The 18780-nt window shown below is 49.6% G+C and overlaps 2 protein-coding genes across 3 annotated transcripts in view; one reads left to right on the top strand and one right to left on the bottom strand.

Moving 5' to 3' along the window:
- The window catches only part of MPV17L2 (MPV17 mitochondrial inner membrane protein like 2), a 53752-nt gene extending 46551 nt beyond the window's left edge, over positions 1 to 7201 (top strand). The window contains 5 exon segments of the mRNA XM_027853120.1: positions 123 to 570; positions 4129 to 4205; positions 5741 to 5869; positions 6436 to 6471; positions 6473 to 7201. Of these exon segments, the coding sequence (XP_027708921.1) occupies positions 123 to 570; positions 4129 to 4205; positions 5741 to 5869; positions 6436 to 6471; positions 6473 to 6583 (801 nt within the window). The 3' untranslated portion in view covers positions 6584 to 7201.
- Positions 7202 to 7303: 102 nt separating this feature from the next.
- Positions 7304 to 15090, bottom strand: RAB3A (RAB3A, member RAS oncogene family). 2 transcript variants are annotated; one of them, XM_027853174.1, is made up of 5 exons: positions 15004 to 15090; positions 12649 to 12876; positions 9824 to 9942; positions 9579 to 9703; positions 7304 to 8832 (listed from the first exon to the last, which is right to left on the bottom strand). In XM_027853174.1, the coding sequence occupies exons 2-5, from the start codon at positions 12874 to 12876 to the stop codon at positions 8642 to 8644; spliced, it is 663 nt and encodes a 220-aa protein (XP_027708975.1). In that variant the 5' UTR covers positions 15004 to 15090; the 3' UTR covers positions 7304 to 8641. The 2 variants fall into 2 exon arrangements, with proteins under 2 accessions (XP_027708975.1, XP_027708974.1); XM_027853173.1 differs by lacking the exon at positions 15004 to 15090 and adding an exon at positions 13422 to 13914.
- Positions 15091 to 18780: the final 3690 nt, after the last annotated feature.

The raw sequence follows: 18780 nt of genomic DNA on the forward strand, positions 1-18780 counted from the left end.
CACGCCCACGCCTGCACAGGGGCAGCCCCTCGCCCAGCTCACCATTCCTGAGCTGGAGAAGTCACACGCGGCAGAAGCTTGCCAACCCCTCACCGCAACCCCCAGTTTAGCCCCCCTCCTGATCTTCCTCGGGAGGCAGCTGGGTGGATACAGTGCCACGCCTGGAGTCGGGAAGACCTGAGTCCCAGTCTGGCCTCAGACACCCCCTAGCTACCTTTAAACCTCCAGTCCCGCACCGCCCCCATCCCATTTCCCAAGAGCACTCAGAGGGACTGCTGGTGAAAGTACAGAGTTGTCGTTTTCAGGGCAAGGCTTGGCCCTGGTGTGAGGGAGCCCAGGAGCCCCCTGAGCTCCCGTTCTCTTGTCTGGTTCTATCACCTTTCCGGTTTCTTCCTGCAGCACGGATGTTTGCCATGGGCTGTAGCATGGGCCCCTTCCTGCACTACTGGTACCAGTGGCTGGACAAACTCTTCCCCGCCATGGGATTTAAAGACATTCGAACCATCCTGAAGAAGGTGCTCATTGACCAGCTGGTGGCATCCCCTATCCTGGGCGTGTGGTACTTCCTAGGTAAGTTGTGCTGGCTCACAGAATTGTAAAACTCCTTGTGAACTGTTGGAATGACACATTCCTAAAAGCCCCCTACAAATGTGAGAGATGCTCACACATCCTGGGACATAGTTCTGATTCTGAAGATAGGAAAAACCTTTCAGATACGGCCTATAGATAAGTGCTTCATGGGGGACTGGACTGACTTCTTCTCTCACTAATCAAAAGGGAGGATTGAACAAACACATACTACGAAATGGAGCTGGTTTTGTTTGGGAATCTAGAGAGCCAGTTAGATTGTATCTCATAAACACTGAGTCCATCTTGTGTATTATCCACCTGTATTATACTCCACCTTACTGTTTTTCTTAAAATCATCCATGGGAAACTGGAGGGTATAAGCTATCTTTTGTTTCATAAATGCAGGTGGATACAATTAATCAGCATCCCTAAATTCTGGGAAAAGTAAGACCTGAAATCCTACTTGCCCCCCTCCCACCTAGATGGAAACTCATTCTTCCCCACCCCCCCAACTTGGAAAGCCCCTAATCTTTCTTCCTGTTAGAACTCAGGTTATCTACTTTTGTGTCTTTTTAATTGTTTCCACTTAATTAATTGGTCTTAATTGATTAACTTTTTGCTTCATAAAAATCTCTCTATTCTGGGTCTTTGGACTGACTAGGGAATCCATTGACCCATTTATTATGTCTTTTTGCTCCTAAATTGTATAGCTTGGATTGTTTCCTCAGTTATTATTACATATCCACCCATTATTATTAATTATCCAGACTGGGTTCTGAGCCTAGCAGGTCTTCCCTTCATGAGTTCTTATGAATTTTGACCCTTTAAAGTATAAAGTCACACCTCCCCACAAGACCATCCCAGGTCCCACTGCTTGGCAATGAAGTTCCTCTTTCCTCACCTCACTAACTGGGTTCTGGATCTCTGCTGTCCTTGTCCTGAAAGGTTGTGTGGTATCGTTGTCTATGTGTCTTATTCCTAGGCAAAACTATGAAGTCCCTGGGAACAGAGACAGTCTTAACTCAACTTTTTATCTACTCTGAGACGTGGCACAAAGGTTATAAGAGATGTTTGTTGAGTAAATGAATACATGATGGTGAGGAGGTGAAAAAGTAACCAGGATCCAAGGAAGTGAATTTTAAGTTCCTGGTCAGAGAGCATTAGATTTAGAGCAAGAAGGGAAGTGAATGAATCAGTTAAAAGAACACTAGTACAGCATATGTTTGTGTAGTTGACTTAAATTCACATCTGACATGTTTGTTACCTCTGTTTTTTTTGTTATCGTACAGTTATTTTAGTCGTGTCTGACTCTGACTCCATTTGAGGTTTTCTTGGCAAAGTTCCTGGAGTGGTTTGCCATTTCCTTCTCCAGCTCATTTTACAGTTGAGGAAACTGAGGCAGACAGGTGAAGTGACTTGCCCAGGATCACACAGCTAGTAAATGTCTGAGGCCAGATTGGAACTGAAGTCTTCCTGACTCCAGCCCTGGTGCTCTGTGCACTATGGTGCCACCTAGCTGCCCAGGGAAATAAAATTTGTAAGGCCTAGTTGTAGAGCTCTCATCTTAGGGGTGATACAATAAGTACTCAAATAACTGCAGTAAAAAATAGGTATTGATGTGTGGGATATGACCTTGTTCTTGAGTTCTTTCAGAGAAGGAAATGTATTTTCTGAATAAAGAGATGCTTCATGGACGATCCATAGGATTCCAGTAGGCTAAAACCAACCTGCTCTGTGAACCAAGTCATGGTGACAGAGAAATGTTAGGTGGGCATGGTGGGGGACTCAGGGCGCCAAGTCATCTAGTTCAACTGAAATGCAGAGCTATGTAGAGGGAGTAGGAGACAGAAAAAGAGAAGGGTAGGCTGAGAGCCAAGCAGTGACCAATTAAGAATCCTGCCGCCTCCCTCCTGACCCAAGAGGTGTGAGATGAGGCAGACGTTTTCAGACACGGCCACTTGCCTGGTTTTTTGCTTGACGCTACTCATTTGTTATGAGGGGTGTGGTTTGGGGGCATAGCAGTGGAGAGATGTAAAAAAATGAAAAGAACCTCAATTTTTTTTTTTCAAGAATAGAAAGCTAGAGGGACTTCAGCTTGTAGAAGGTTTTAGATTTTCCATTTGTCCTCGCCAGACATTAGGGAGTCACCCCTAAGGCTTCCTGAATAGAGGAATTATAGGGCTAGATTGAATTCACTTCAACAGTCATTTGTTAAGTACCTACTGTGTGCAAGACTAGAACTTTGAGTAAGGAAAATTAGTCTAACAAGATGGGAAGGATGAAAGGGAGAAAGGGATGTAGAGAGACAGGGCAAGGAGTCTGATTTTGTAGAAATAGAAACAATAATAATAATAATAATAATAGCATTTGAATTGCACTTTAATGCTTGTGAAAAGAGCAAGGGACTCCATTTGGAGCTTTGGAGAAGAATCAGAGTTGCAGAAAGATGGCTATGTGTGTGTGTGCTGGTGGCGGGGCATTATCTCCTGCCTGTTCTCTTTGCTATGCTGGCTTTCAAGGACCCTAAGGGGGCTCAAGAGCCTGCCAGGAGTGTATTCTCTCTGACCAGTTTGTGCTCTGTGCTTCTGTGGTTTTGGGTTCCTTTAGCCATCACCCAAGGGGAGAAATTGACCTCAAGCCCATAGCCAAGGAGAATGTGAGCCCTGCATGGTAGCACTGGCCAGCAGTCCCTTCTCCTAGAGTGGAGGTTGAGGCTGGGGGATCTGGAGAACTCAGGAGTTGTGAGCTGCAGCAGAGCTAGAGTCAGCTGGGTGGCCACAGTAAGTGTGGCACTTCTTTATAGGGGCTGTAGCCCCTGGGGATCCAGGCCCTCAGGCTGCCTACTCAGAGAGAGAGACAGAGACAGAGAGAAAGAGAGAGAGAAAATGAAAATGAATGAGAATGTGTCCACATGATCCCATGCAGATAGCTCTGAGAAACTGGGGCTCCCAAGAGGTTCAAGGGGGATGTTATGCAGCTGTTTAGGTGAGGGGATTGTGACAAGAAAGGTAATCTGGATAATCCTGTGTGAGAGATACTTTAAGACTCAGAGTGGGAGGCTGAAGACTGAGAAAACATTGGGAACTCATTCCTGAGAGCAGCTTTAGCTGGGTGGTGGGGATGGCAGGCATCTTCTCAGGGCTTCCATGGAGACTAGAGAGGTCTGTTCCTTTTCTTCTCCTCAGTTAACCATCTGTGGTTGGGAGGACTACAAAGACTATTCTGCTTGGCCTGGGCCCCCCCCGGCCCTCTTCCTTCCTCTTCTGGGGTTCAGGCTGCCTCCAGGCAACTCTTCTTCCTCCTCCTGTCCTTTGCTCATTAAGCACCTACTCTGGGGAAAAAAAGAGGCTTCTGGGAGAACTTGAGCAGGATTTCTGTGGGCCCAGAGGGAAGTGTGAAGCTGCTCTAGAAGCCAGTCCCCATCTATACACCCCTCCCAAGTTGCTCTCTGGGAGTGGGCCTGCCTGTCCCATGCTAGGGTGTCTCCCAGTGTTGGGGCTTCCTGGTCATGTGTACCCTTTTCTTCTAACCTTTTCTGCCCTTTTTCTCTGGCTCCAGGGCTGGGCTGCTTAGAGGGCCAGAGCCTCGAACGTACTTACCAGGAACTGCAGGACAAGTTCTGGGAGTTCTACAAGGTAACCTTACCATGGCCCCTAGCCTCATGGCTGTCCTCTTTCCTGATAATCCCCTAGTAAGAGGGATATCATGGGTTTTAGAGCTCAAAGGTCCCTTAGAAAAATTTATTTCAGCCTCCTTATTTTACAGAGCAGGAAACTGAGTCTCAGACCCCTCAAAGGAATTAGTGAGAAGTCAAGCTGGTATCTGAACACAAGTCATTTGATGCCAAATCCACTATTCCTTTTTTTGTTGTTGTTAGTAAATAGTTTTTTTTCCGCAATTACATATGAAGATAGTTTTCAACATTCATTTTTTTTAAAAGATTTTGTGTTCCAAATTTTTCTCCCTCTCTCCCTGCCTGTCTCCCTCCCCAGGATGGCAAGCAGTCTGATACAGGTTATACATGTGCAATCATGTTAAACATATTTCCACATTAGGCATGTTGTGACAAAAGCAATAAGAAAAGGGAAAAACCACGAAAATAAAAAGGTGAAAACAGTCTGCTTCAATCTGCATTCAGACTCCAACGTTCTTTCTCTGGATGTGGATAGCACTTTCCATCATGAGACTTTGGGAGTTGTCTTAGATCCTTGCATTGCTGAGAAGAGCTAAGTCTATCAAAGTCAGTCATTGCCCTATGTTGCTGTTACTGTGTACAATGTTCTGGTTCCAAATCCAGTATTCTTGACACTGTACCACACTGCTTGATGTCAGATCAAAACTAAACTGACATGTGCCATCAACTGTACCCCCAGGTCTCCTCTCTCCACTATCATCTTAGTGGAGCCCTGAACTCCACAGGGTTGGGGCTCACTCAGTTGCTGCTTCTTCAGCCCTGGGCTGTCCAGATTTTCTGTACTTTGCAAAGCCTTCTGGGTTCAGTTGGAGAACAGCTGGCCACCCAAGTCTAAGCCTTGGAGACAAGTCATTCTACCTCTGGCTTTAGTTTCCTACCGTGTAAATTGAGGGGTTCTACGGCATGGTCTTTAAGGATGCTTCCTGCTTTGGGGTCCTTGGAGGTGGCAGTAAGCAGATCTTTTTCTTTGCCTTGCATGCATGGGAAACAAACCAGGTGGCATAGAGTTTTTGGGTCCTGAGTGAGTGTTAACAGAGTTGCAGTGACTTTCCCAGGCTGAACCCTTGGCCCTTTTTCTTGCTCTGATTTCTGCTGTTGTCTTAGACCCAGTGGAAAGGGGCCTGACTGAACTCCGTTTGATACAGGCTGCCCTTCAGATCAGCCTGGTGGAGGGGAAGCATTGCTGGGGGTTTGAGGAAGACAGACATGAGTGAATCCTGACTGCGCCTAGTTGTGTGACCCTGGGCCAGTCTCTGCTTTTTAGTGATCTCCTCAAATGGACGTAATAGGATCTGGGTCATGAGGTTGCTTTGAGGGGAAGTGATTCTTAACATGTCAAAGGTCCCAGGATTGTTGTTAGAGCAGGATTATTCCAGATGGCCCAACTTGGGGGCAGCTCATGGATTGAGGCATGCAGTTCAGCCTTTGACAAGCAGTTTTCTTAGAGATGTAACTCTGTTCTGCCCTCCCCCCCAGGCTGATTGGTGTGTGTGGCCATCAGCTCAGCTGGTGAACTTCCTTTATGTGCCTGCCCATTACCGAGTGATGTACGTGAACAGCGTGACGCTAGGCTGGGATACCTACCTCTCCTACCTAAAGCACCGGGTGAGTCCTGGACATCCCCTGCTCCCTGGGCCGACTGGCCCTGACTCCTCCCATTTTCCATCATCAGTTGTTGAGTTAGGGCTTCTATGGTTATCTCAGGCCCATCCTTAGGAAGACCAAACTGGCCTTTCCACAGAGCCTGGCCAAGGGAATATGGGAGGGGAAGTCAGGGCTCTTGGAGCCTCATGTGGACCTTTGGGCTTTTCTGTCGCAAGGTTTCAAGTTCAGTGAACTCAGGTGGAGGAGATTATGCAGGGCTGGGAGGATAGGCTGCAGCACAGTGCCCCCTTTCCCTCCTCCCAGCTCAGCTTAGCACCTGAAACACTGGCATGGGCTGGGGGAAGGTTGTCATATAGGGCAGAAGACTCTGGGTACAATCCTGTCTCTCAGCTTCCATCTTCCATCTGCGAAATGACAGGCTTGGCCTCAGTGATCTCTAGGTGGGGTGGGATATGCCCCCCATAAGGCAGCATCAGTGAAGGGGTGCAAGGACCCCCCTTACTGAGTGCTGCTGCATGTGATGGATGGAGTTGTGACTGGCTCTGTGTTGCTCTAACCCCCCACAGGACCGCCTCCCCGGCTGCATGGGTTTTGCCTCCCGCACTGACTGAGACCCTAGGAGGGGCCAAGCACTTGGCAGTGGTATCGCAGCAGGCCCATGCATGGGCATCTGGGACTGGGCTTGGAGCAAGGCAGTCGCCACCAGCTGTCTGAACACAACTGGACCCTAGAAGCCTAATCAAAGATTGCCATTTAACTTCTTAACTGATTTACTGTATTCAGGAGATAGAGAGAAATGTGAGCAGAATGGACTCGTGCCTTGGGTCTGTTCAGCCACATCATTCTAAGTGGGACCCCACTTCTGTGGAGAGGAGTAACCAGGAATCTCGATGCACCTTACGGATCAAAGCAGTAGAGCCCCTTGAAGGGGCTGGCTGGCATGGAGGGGCCCACTTTGCACATCATTACGAGACCAGTGCCTACTGTGAAAGCAGCATGATTAGGCCAGCCCATGTAACACTGGACTCCAGGATGTATAGATTAGTCCTTGGGATTAAGGGCCAGAGAAGGAACAAATAAATTGTTGGCCTTGTGTTTCCCTGACCCCAGATCAAAAAGTAAAAATCCTGGCAGCCCTCAGCTCTTGACCAGGCTAAGACCAAGGGCTCGTTGTGGCTGGATGGTGGCAGGTGGGCAGGACCAGACTTGGGAAGTGGGGGGGGAGGTCTGAGCCCCTTGGACCCCTCATCTTAGCCTTAGGTAGGAGTCTTGTTCTGGAATGGAAGATAACTTGGGCTAATAAAGATTCTAATTCAGTTGGGTTGTACTTAAGACTCAGTTGTGTGCTCATGTGTTTGGATGAAGAGCCAAGAACACCAGATCTCATTACTGTCTCATGAGGGAGAGTAACTGAGAGCTGGGGGGACAGCAGCCTTCACACGTCCAGCCAACCGGGCTCAGCAGGGTTTTATTTTCTCACAACGCTTCTGTGATACAGTGATTTAGGAAACAGCCTGTGTTTGACACTTGTCACATCTGTACAGTACAGTGTAGCTGTCCCCAGAAGGTCATCATGAAAACCACAACCAAGACGAGCTTTTGCTAGGTTAACGTTCAGGGATCTGCGTGGGCACACACCCCTCACTCCCACGACACCCTCCCCCCCAAGAAAAAAATGAAAAAGAAGGGATACTTGAGTTTGGTTGCTGATACAGTCACTAACTCACATTCTCCACATGAAACAATTATACAAACACATGGGAGCAGATGGCCTGAAGGAAACATGCTCCTTGGTGTGTGTGTCCCCCACCCCCCAAAAAAACAAAAAAAGTCCCAGGACTTAGAAGGGGAATTGGGCTGGGTGGGGCCACTCTCCACCCCTGTTCAAGGTATTCATAGTAATTTAAGCCAAATGCACCAGCAGCGCAGCCAGGCCAGGCCTTCTCAAGTGTGAGACCCAAGCCCGTCATCTTGTGCAAATCTGAGCAGGCCCGGAGAGGTCACAGGAAGAGTTGGGGGCTCCCAGCTTCAGGTTCACCCAGCCTGCTTCTGTCATCTACCCCCAGAGACAGTAGGAGGAGCAGTTTGCTATGAGGCTGCTGATGCTTGGCCCCTCTGTCCCTTAGTGTTCTGCCCTGAAATGCTGGGTTTTAGAAGTGATGTTAAACTGACACACAAGAAATCCATGGGCACAAGTCAGCACAGCATGGAACACACCAGGACCACTCACTAATCCTATGTACAGGGTTCAGTCTCACATATGTACAAGGAGGAAGACAGCAAGAGGAAGAGGGAGATGGATTTCTACAAGGAACTGAGGTAAGGAGGGACCCTGCAGCTGGGAGGGAATGGGGGAAACATCTCACAAGTGGGGTTTGTGGGGGGCCCAGGAGAGCAGCCTATTGGGAAGAAGGGAGATGGAGGTATGAAGAGGGGAAGAATAGAATTGGGGATGCAGAGATGGGCTTCAGCAAGTGGGGCGTGGTCCCTTTAACAAGTCTCTAAATAAATAAATAGCTTAATAAATTAAATAAGTTATAGGAATAGAAGCTCCTAAGAGCTCTGAAGAGACTGAGGGAGGGAGGAGACTGGAAAGACGTATTAGGCTCATCCTTCCCCGCTGGGCCCCACTCTCACCGTGCACGTTGGGCTTCATGGCCCTGGAGTGAGGGAGTGAGGGGCACACAAGGAGGGTGACCCATCTGGGGTGAGAGAGCAGGACGGGGAATGCTAGTGACCGCTGAAGAGTGGACAGAGCCTGGGCCCAGGGCCTTAACAGGCACAGTCCTGGTGTGGGGGTGCCTGTTGATCTGTGAGCTGGGGGCCCTGCTTGGCTCCAGTCACGGCGGGGTCGGCTGTGTCCAGAGACTCTGACATCTTCTCACAGATGATGTCCACCAGTCGCTCGAAGGTCTGTTTCACATTGATATTGTCCTTGGCGCTGGCCTCAAAGAACTCAAATCCTGGCCAGAAGAAGAGGAAAAAGAAAACTGAGCCTGGAACAACATGTAGGGATAACTGGTTCCCCATTACTCCTCACTCCCACCTAACAGGACTGGGCTAGGCAGATTTGGGGGCCATGACTAGTGCCCTGTGACCTTCCTTGTACCCCTAAGAAAAGGGACTATGGAATCCCAGAATGCCAGAGCTGAAAGACCTTGAAATAATTTAGTTGAGGGGGCTTCTGATCTAAACGGATCCAAGAGTCCCCCAAGAGTGCAAAGACAGACTTAAGGAGATCTGTGAGTGGTTTTTTTGAATATTTTGATAACTTTCAATACAGTGAGTTTCTTTTATAATCCTATGTATTTTGTTCCATGCATTTGAAAACATTCTTCTGCGAAGAGGTCCAAGGCTTCACCAGACTGCCTGCAAGAGGGGTCCAGGTCATGAAGGATAAGACCCAGCCCATAGTTCAGTCCAACACACTCTGAATGGAAGAAAATGGATCCAGCAGGGAAGAGTGACTTAAGGCTGTGCAATGTTCCAACTGGAATTGGAATCCAAGTCTAGACTGGAAGACCAGTGCCCTTCCTGCTGCACCACATCTGAGAGGAGACCCTAGAATCCAGCCTCCTGGATGTGAGAAAGGAGGCCTAGAAAGGAAATCGCCTGCTCAGTGAGGTCTCGTGGCAAATTTGGGAACTGAGATTTGACCATCTCCTGCCTCGACTCCCTCAGCCCAGGGCCTCCTCGCCTCCTCACTCACCCAGGTGATCTGCTAGCTGTCGGCCCCTCTCAGAGGAGACCACCCTCTCATCCTCCATGTCACACTTGTTTCCCACAAGCAGCACCTGTGCATTGTCCCATGAGTACGTCTTGATCTGTGTTGACCTAGCAGGCACAGGAAGGAGGTGGGTCAGGGTTGGAGAAGAGGGCAGAACCAGCTTGCTACCAGAGTTGGCATCCAGAAATGCCAGGTCCCCAAGGAGCCCAGGTGAGCATGTGGCTTACCAGTCCTGGACAGCATTGAAGGATTCCTCATTGGTGATGTCATACATGAGGATGAAGCCCATGGCCCCTCGGTAGTAGGCCGTGGTGATGGTCCGGTATCGCTCCTGCCCAGCTGTGTCCTGAAGAAGAGTGGAGAGTCTGAGTGGGGCCCTCACTGGGCCGGGCCCAGTTCCTCCTATCTGAATAGCTTTACTTTGATCACCAGTGCTTTCATTCAGGCTGCATCCTGGCCACATTCTCCTTATCTTTTATCAACTTACATCTTACCACTTATCAAACTTTTGCCCTAGACAGGCTGCCAGGCAAAGGTACCAGTGAACTCCTGAACACTCCAAATTTTCTCCCTCCTGAGTTCCCCCCTGTCACTCCTGATCTATCCAAGATCCTTCCAGGCCCAGTTTAGATACTGCCTTCTCTCCAAAGCCTCCCCCAACCCCAAACCATATTGAACTTTGCCTTCTCTGGATTCCAGCCCTGAGCACACGGACCCTCCATTTGGCCCTGACCTCATCCATACTGCCTCAGAGTCCAGAGAGATCATTGGCTGGGAGGCACCTAGAGAAAGCCTAAAGAAAGTACAGCTTCATTTTACAGACGCAAAAATGGAGACCCAGTAAGGAAAAGACTTGGTGAAGGCCACACAGCCAATGGCAGAGCCTCCCAACCTGGGCTATGACCAGGCTTCTCTGACTGCATGTCTGGGGAATCATAGAGTCATTAAATTGAAGGCTGAAAGGGACCTCTGAGGTCATCAGATCTAACCCCCTTACTTTATAGTCGAAGAAGCTGAGGCCTAGCCTAGGGTGAAAGGGCTGGTATCTGAGACAGGATCGGAACCCAGGTCTTTCCAACTTCAAGTCTAGCCCTCTCCTATTCCATGCTGCCTTCTGGCAGGCTTCTTTCTCCGGCCTTATTACCCTCCCCTACCCCACTAGATTGTGAGCTCCTCATGGACATGTTTTTCCTAGTGTCCAACAGCTCAGATTCCTGAACAGAAAGAACTCTAGGACACCTTCCTGGGAATGAAGTCCCTCTCCCCCAGCCCCATGAGGTGAGCAGGGCACAATTTATTATCAGCTCCATTTAACTGGTGAGAAGACAGGCCCAGAGAAACTCAACGCCTCAGGCCATACAGAGCTGAGGATGGAACCTGGATTTCCCAGCTCTCAGGCCCTTGGTTGCCAGCCTGCTTTGTACTCTTCTCCATCCACCCCCAGAATCCCAAGGGGAAGAGAATCTAGGCTTGAAAATCTACAAAGCCCAGTCAGAAAACCCTGGTCAGTGTAGGAAGTGGGACTGAACCCTGGGAAGGACAGTGGTGCGAGTACTATTGCCTGCACCAATGAGAAAACTGAAATCAGAAGAGGAATGTTTGCCCAAAGTCATTTCCTCCAGCTAGTAAATAGGACTGGAACTGAAGTCTGACTACAATTCAGGGCTCCTTCTCCTTCATCCGGACTTGTGGCAAGAGAGCTGTTTAGCTGACAGAACAGGGCATACTACCTGTTCTAATATATCAGATGGGCATCCTGCTAACTTACTCCGTATTCCATATCCCAGCACTTAGAACCTGTGCAGCTCAGCACATAGTAGGTGCTTAATAAATGTTTATTGACTGATTGATTATTCTGTTTGCCCTTAGGGGGCAGAACTAGAGGGAATGGGTGGGAATTCTGGGGAAGGAGATCTCAGTTCAATATAAGGAAGAATTTGCTAATAATCCAAGCTGTTCCAGGCTATTGATTGGGGAAAAATTAAACAACCTGTGGTTTATGAATGCTACTGGATATAGTTACATGGTAAGGAATGATGGCTATGAGGAATTCAGAGAAGCACGAGAAGACTTGTATGAACTGATGCAAAGGGAAACAAGCAGAACCAGGAGAACAACAGAAACAAGGATGGTCAAAATGGAAACCCAAATCCTGAGTAATGACCAGTTTTGGCTCCAGAGAAGAGATAGGAACAGAACGTTGCTGAAGGTCACCATGTTGTTGATCTTGCTTAACTTTTTCTTTGTTATAGGGGAGGGTTCATAGATGGAAATGGAAAAGGGAACATATTTGTGATGGAAAAGGAAAAAGACATCATGAAAAGTCAACTCCTAAAGCAGAATGGGCCTTGATGAGGGGCTGTGTAAGCCTTCTCCAACCCTCATCAAAGCTGTTGTGAGGGGGAATTCTGAGGCAGCTGGTGGCCCAGTGGATAGATCCCTGGGCCTGGAGTCAGGAAGACCTGAATTTGAATCCAGCCTCAGACGCTTTACTAGTGTCTGTGGTGTGACCCTAGGCAAATCACTTAACTTAGTTTCCTCAGTTTGCCTCAGTTTCCTCAACTGTGAAATGTGGATAACAATAGCATCTACCTCCCAGGGTTGTTGTGAGGATCAAAAGAGAAAATATTTGTTTAAAAAAAAAAGCACTTAGCACAGTGCCTGGCACAGAGTAGACAATGTTTCCTTCCTCCTTGCTTCAGCATCTGGACTAAGTCATTGGGACAATAGCCTCATAGATACATAGTTAGATGGCACCTTAGTGGTCATCCAAACCCTTAATTTTACAGATGAAGACAATGAGTCCCTGCAGAGGTTCAGTGACTTGCCTGTGGTTTGATGGGTAGGCTTCATGCCAGTAGGGGTCCTTTTCCAGCTCCAGGATTCTATGCTTTTATGACTGCCCCTTTGCAACACCCACGTGGATGAGATCCCCCGCCCAGTGGAGCACTGACAGAAGCTGCTTCATCCTGGCTGAGTCTCTGCTCCCTCTCACTTGAGGTCCCGGCCTCCACCCATCCCAGCTCCTGGCCCCCTCATAGCCCAGGCTCACCCAGATCTGCAGTTTTATCCTCTTCTCATTGCGATAGATAGTCTTCACCTTGAAATCTATGCCCACAGTGCTGACAAAGGCCGGGGTGAATGAGTCGTCAGCATACCGGAATAGGAAGGATGTTTTCCCCACGCTGCTGTTCCCAATGATGAGAATCTTGAACATGTAATCAAAGTTCTGGTCGGAGGATTCCTTTTGCCCATAGCGGGAGTCTGTGGCTGATGCCATCTGCAGGCAGGAGAGGGGGTGGGGTTGGAGGGTTTGGGTGAGCTATGGAGAGAAACTGAGATCTCTGGGGAGAGAGAGGGGATAGCCCATAGGATGGGGATATGCTCAGATGTGAAAAAGCTTTCCTGACAACTCCTTGGAGAAGCTAGTGAAAATATACCAGTTTTACATGTGGGGAAACTGAGGCTCAGAGAGAGAGACTCACCATAGGCAGCAGAATTAGTTAAGGGGTGTTCCTAGAGGCAGGACAGGATAGTGAATGGAGTGCTGGATTTGGAGTGAGCCAGATCTGTGCTGCGTCCTACCTTTGACACAACAGCTATGTGACCATGGGCAAGTCAATAAATCTCTCTGAGCCTCAATTTCTTTATCTGTAAAATGGGGATAGTAAAAGCGTCCACCTCATAGGGTTGTTATGGGGATTAAATGAGATAATGCAGCTTTGCAAGCCCTAAAGTGCTAGAAGAGTGTCAGCTGCTGCTGCCGCTGCCTCACAGAGCTATAGCCAGAATCAAGGGAGAAATTAGATAGACAGGATTACATACATGCCAGCTATCATCGTCATTATTGTGACCGTGAGATTGGAGGCTGCAGCCATCCTTTCTTGATTCTGAGAACAATGCACTTTCCCCTAAAAGACATGGCTTCATTTACTTATAGCTAAAGTATGAGATGAATACTAGTGATTATTATCCAGGTGCCAAGAAAGGGGTGGTCTGAGATACTACTCAGAGACCTTGGGAAAGAGAGACACGGTTGGGGGAGGAAGACGGAGAGGTTCTGAAATCCAGTAGGTCCCCCTTGTTTTCCCCAGTCCCCCAGGCTTCCTCTGAGGAGGGGTTTCTGGGTAGGAGCCCCGGACTGAGAGGACTGTAGCTGCTCCTTGATTCATTTCGCCTGCACCATACCTTAAGAATGGACCCTGAACACAGGATGGATGAATTCTTTGCCTGATGTAGGAACGTTAAGGCGACTCTAGGATATGGCAGGGTAGCGCTGAGGACAGGACAATTCTAGAGCCTCGAATAGGGCAGGTCTAGAACCCTAGGCAGGGCAAACCTACACTTGGTGCAACTTTTATCAGCCCTGAAGAGTAACTCTATCCTTTCCAGTCCCTTCCAGCCAGCGCAGGGATGTGTCAGGGAAAGGCAGGGAGAAAGGGAGAGGGGAGGATGCTCTCTGCGCAGCCTCAGCTCCGCCTCTCCACCCATCATTCAAGCTTTTGCCTCCCCAGGCCCTGCAGGGCTTTATTAACCGAAGAGGCCCAACTGAAGCAGTCCCCCCAGCCAGGGTCCAGACCCCCGTCCTATGCCAGCCCAGGAGAAATCTCTCCAGTACAGGGAACGATTCGCACCTTGGACCTGTTGAGGAATGGCGCATACACATACACACACAACCATACACAGCAGTTAGGGGCACCCAGCACACAAAAGTTCTATTAAGGCTAGGCTGAGATCGGGGAGCCAGGTTAGAGTCGGGTACCATCAGGTGACTCCATGGAGTGAGGGCACATAGAGACTCCGATACACACACACAGATACACCCGTCCACAAACACTTGCACACCCCGACCCATAGTCACGGGGATGCACTCATCCTCACCGCATATAAATGCTATATACAGAGGCAAACACACATGCAAATACGAGCACACTAACCAACATATATACACACACAAGAAGCACGCATACCTCGAGACACAAGCACGCAGCCGCACACCGGCGGACACTCCTCCAAATCCTAATCCCCCGCCCCACTCCATGCCCAATCACACCAGGAGGGGGCTGGGAGGCAAGAGGGGGGAGGGGAGCAGATGGAGTCCCCCCTCCCCCGCCCCCAGGAAAGGATGCGGATCCCCTGGCGCCGGATGGTCCCCATGACACCTCCCTGCTTATGTCAAACGAAGGTTACTGGGCTCAAGGCGGGGACCAGGGACCCTGGGAGGGTGGGATGCTGGGACCAGCCCAGGGTAGGGGGGACGCACGGACCTCGGGGTGGGGGGAATTCTTGGGATGAAGGGGGATGCACGGACCTAGCAGTGGGGATGCATAGCCCAGATTGGGGAGATGGGGGGTAGCCTCGAAGGGCTTCAGGGCTCCGGCCGCAGGGGCGCGCCCCCTGCACTCACCTCGCTCTAGCGCGCAGTCTGCAGCAGCCTGGCTCCCTTGCACCAATGCGGCGGCGGTGGCTTCAACGGCTGTGGCGGCTCCGGCAGCTCCCGCGGCTCGGGTGGCTCAGGCCCCTGCAGAACCCAGTGACGTCCTGCAAAGAACGGGGCGGGGCCTCCCATGCAGATGATTGCTGACGCAGGGCGCGGAGGGGGCGGGGCCTTGCGTGCAGACCCTTCTCTAAAGGAACTCCTCCTTACCACTGGATAAACTGGCTTTGGGAAGGGGGCGTGGCTTATTGCCCTTCCCCACCCCCGTCCCTCTGCCCAATGGGAGAGCGCTCCCTGTCACAGACCGCCAATCAGTGTTTGCCCCTCTCCTTGGACTCCGCCCTGCCCCGCCCTGCTTGGTGGGTGGGGGTGGGGAGAGAATAAAAGGATGGGAATGACTAGGGACCAAGAATTTGGGGATGCTGGATTGCAGACGTGGGGGAGGTGTGTGGAGGGTGTGTGGACCGGACTGCCCCCTCCCCGGGTTCTGGGCCCTACCTGAGGCCTTTATCCCCTGAAGAAGATGCTGCTTCCTCCGGAGAGGCTTTTCCCTGATGTGTGCGGGCAAACCGACCTAAGCTCAGGGGAAGACAACCGGCCATGAGTCAGATTGGGAGGCCGGGCCGCCTGCCTCACCCACAAAAAAGAACACCTCCCCATTTCCACCCCTTCCCTTCCCCCTCCAAAAAAGCTGTCATGGGGTGGGGCGGGGGAGACAGATGGAGCCTCCCGCTGAGGGGGTGGGGGGCGGGCAGGGAGGTTGAGAGGGCCCTGCAGCCTCTCAGGGAGAAAAGGGGGAGCTAAGAATAGATTCCCTAGGGCGCTTTCTGTCATTGGGGTAGTGAAGAAGGATGGGAGAATGGTATTCTGTGAAAAACTTTCCCTAGGAAACCAGGAGGGGACTAGGAAAAAAAAAAAGAAATGATTTACCCAGAATTGGGTTCAGAATGGGGGTGCGGTGACCATCAGAACGACTTTGAACAGTGAGGCTCAGTGAGGAACTCACTGCAGGCCCATCCTTACTATCTAAAGGACCCCTGGCCAGTATTCGGTCACATCTGAAGCAATTAAAGCCCCACCAATACGTGTATTTTGAATACCTACTGTGTGCAGAGCACTGCAACATTGTTGCAAAATTCTAAGTAAAATAATGTCACATAGGTACTCAGAGATGGATAAGCAGGGGATTGTCAACCTGAATTTAAATGAGGAAAAAATTACATCTTTGATTTACTAATCTCTGATTGAAATACAGCATTTCCTTCAGTTTTTAAAAACATTCTGAGACAGGGGCCACGGCCTTCACCAGGCTGTCAAAAGGATCCAGGACACAAAGAAAGTGAAGAAGCCCTGTCTTTGGCACAACAGAGTCCAAGGAAACAGGGGGGTAAGGGGGAAAGAGTACTGAACTTGAAGTTACAGAACCAGTCAAGTCAAGAAGCATTCATTAAGCACCTGCTGTGTGCCAGGCCCTGGGCAGATCAATGAGGACAGAGAAGAGAGCAAAAGTACAGTTCTTACCTTCAAGGACCTTACAGTTTAATGGGAGGAACACCATGCAAAGAATTATGATAGAGAGAGGATAAATCAGACAGAGAAAGGGCACTAAGATTAAGGAGGATGTCCTGTGCTGGGAAAAGCAAGGATGCTAATTTAATTAGATCATAGAGGATGTGGGATCCGGGGAAGTAAGATGTAAGGTGACTGGAAGGGAAGAGGGGACCAGGTTATGAAGGGTTTTAAAAGTCAAACAGAGGATTTGATCCTGGAGGTAATAGGGAGCCATGAGGGAGTTGAGGAAGGTAACATGGTCAGACCTGCACTTTAGGAAGATCATTTTGATATCTGAGGGCAGGACAGACTGGAGTGGGTAGAGACCTGAGGCAGCCAGACCAGCCAGTAGGCTGGTGCAATGGTCCAGGCTTGAGGTGACATTGGCCTGCACCTGAGTGACAGCAGTGTCAAAGGAGAGAAGAGGGCATGTATGAGATATGAATTAACAGGGTTTGGTCACTGATTGCTGGGTGGGGGAGAGGCGGGGTAGAGAGTGAGGAGTTGAGGATGACCTATCAAAGTTGTGATCCTGCATACCTGGGAGGGTGGCAGTACCTTTAGCAGAAGACGGAAGTTAGGAAGAGGGGAGGGTTTCAGGAGTGAGGGGATTGGATTCAAGCAGTAAGTGGTGGGAACTGAGTGAACCAACCAACTCCATAAATTGTGACTCAATTCTGGAGATTTGGGGGGAGGGGGATGTTGTATGCCAACTGTTCTTGTCATATATTTCCTTAGCAAATACCCCTTTCTAAAGGCTAATTACATCTGACTAACTGATGTCAACCTATAACAGGAGGAGAAGCATACCAGTTAGGGTTTATGAGCTATAGCATGAGAAAGACACCCCCAACTCCTCAGCAGGACTCCTAGACTCCTCAGTGAATACATAGTCGATTCCCAGGACCCAACATGCCAGTGCCAGTGGGTACTACCAGCAGCTAAGTGGATAGAGTGCTGGCCTGGAATCAGGATGACCTGAGTTCAAATCCTGCCTCAGACACTTAATGGCTATGTGACCCTGGACAAGTCACTTATCCTCTGCCTGCTTCAGTTTCCTCATCTGTAAAATAGATCCTCCCTCACAGGTTTGTTGTGAAGGTCAAATCAAACAAGATAACATGTTAAGCACTTTGCACACCTTAAAGTGCTATATAAATTCCATGATGATGATGATGATGAGTTGGGATAGTAGCCCCAGACTGTGTGTCATAGAACATGGGATGTCAGAACTGGAAGGAACTTTAGAACACAGAATCTTAGCACCAAAATGGATGGCCAGGGTGGTAGTTGTATATGTGTGTGTATGTGTGTGTGTGTGTGTGTTTGTGTGTAGGGGAACCTGACTTGTATCTTTTTAGGCTCCTTTGCATTGTTAGGACCAGGTAGGTGGTGCAGTGGATCGAGTACCAGGCCTGGAGTCAGGAAGACTCATATTCCTGGGTTCAAATCTGGCCTCAGGCACTTTTTAGCTGTGTGACCCTGGGCAAGTCACTTAACCCTGTTTGCCTCAGTTTTCTCATCTGTAAAATGAACTGGAGAAGGAAATGGCAAACCACTGGCAAACCACTCCAGTATCTCTGCCAAGAAAACCCCAAATGAAGTCATGAAGAGTCAGACACAACTGAAAAACAACCCAGCAGCAGCATTGCTCGGCAGAGGAAAAGCATCAGAGAACCCAGTTCAGATTGCTGTGAAGTCAAGGTTTAATACGCTCCTGGGTCCACAGCCCTGCCACAGCTCAGGCCTCCCTTCCTTCCAGTGACTAATTCTACCTATCCCTCCACCTCCTCTGAGACTAACCCTATGAACTACATTACTCCAACTGATGGGGAAGAAGGATGGACCAGTCTGAGGTTATAAGCCTGGGTAGGGCAAATTCTCCTTATATCTCAGACTCCAGCCCAGTCCCACCTTTCTACATTCCTGCAGTTCTGGCCTCTGCAGCCCTGAGGAATCCCAACAGGAGCATTACCAGGACCTGAGGGCCAGTGCTTAGATGAGGAGAAGACAACACAAAAGAGCAAGTAACCCTGGATGGGTTTTGGGGGCAATGGGATAGGGGGAGGGGAAGGAGAAAAGGAATAAAAGAAAACCAGGCACTTGAAAGCCAGGAGCCTTAGGGCTTAGACATTGCGCTTGGGATCAAGACCAGGCAGGGATTTGGGCAGAGAACGAAGAACATTGGAGCTCAGA

The sequence above is a fragment of the Vombatus ursinus genome, unplaced genomic scaffold, assembly GCF_900497805.2.
Source record: "Vombatus ursinus unplaced genomic scaffold, bare-nosed wombat genome assembly UNPS02009918.1, whole genome shotgun sequence".
Classification (NCBI taxonomy): domain Eukaryota; kingdom Metazoa; phylum Chordata; class Mammalia; order Diprotodontia; family Vombatidae; genus Vombatus; species Vombatus ursinus.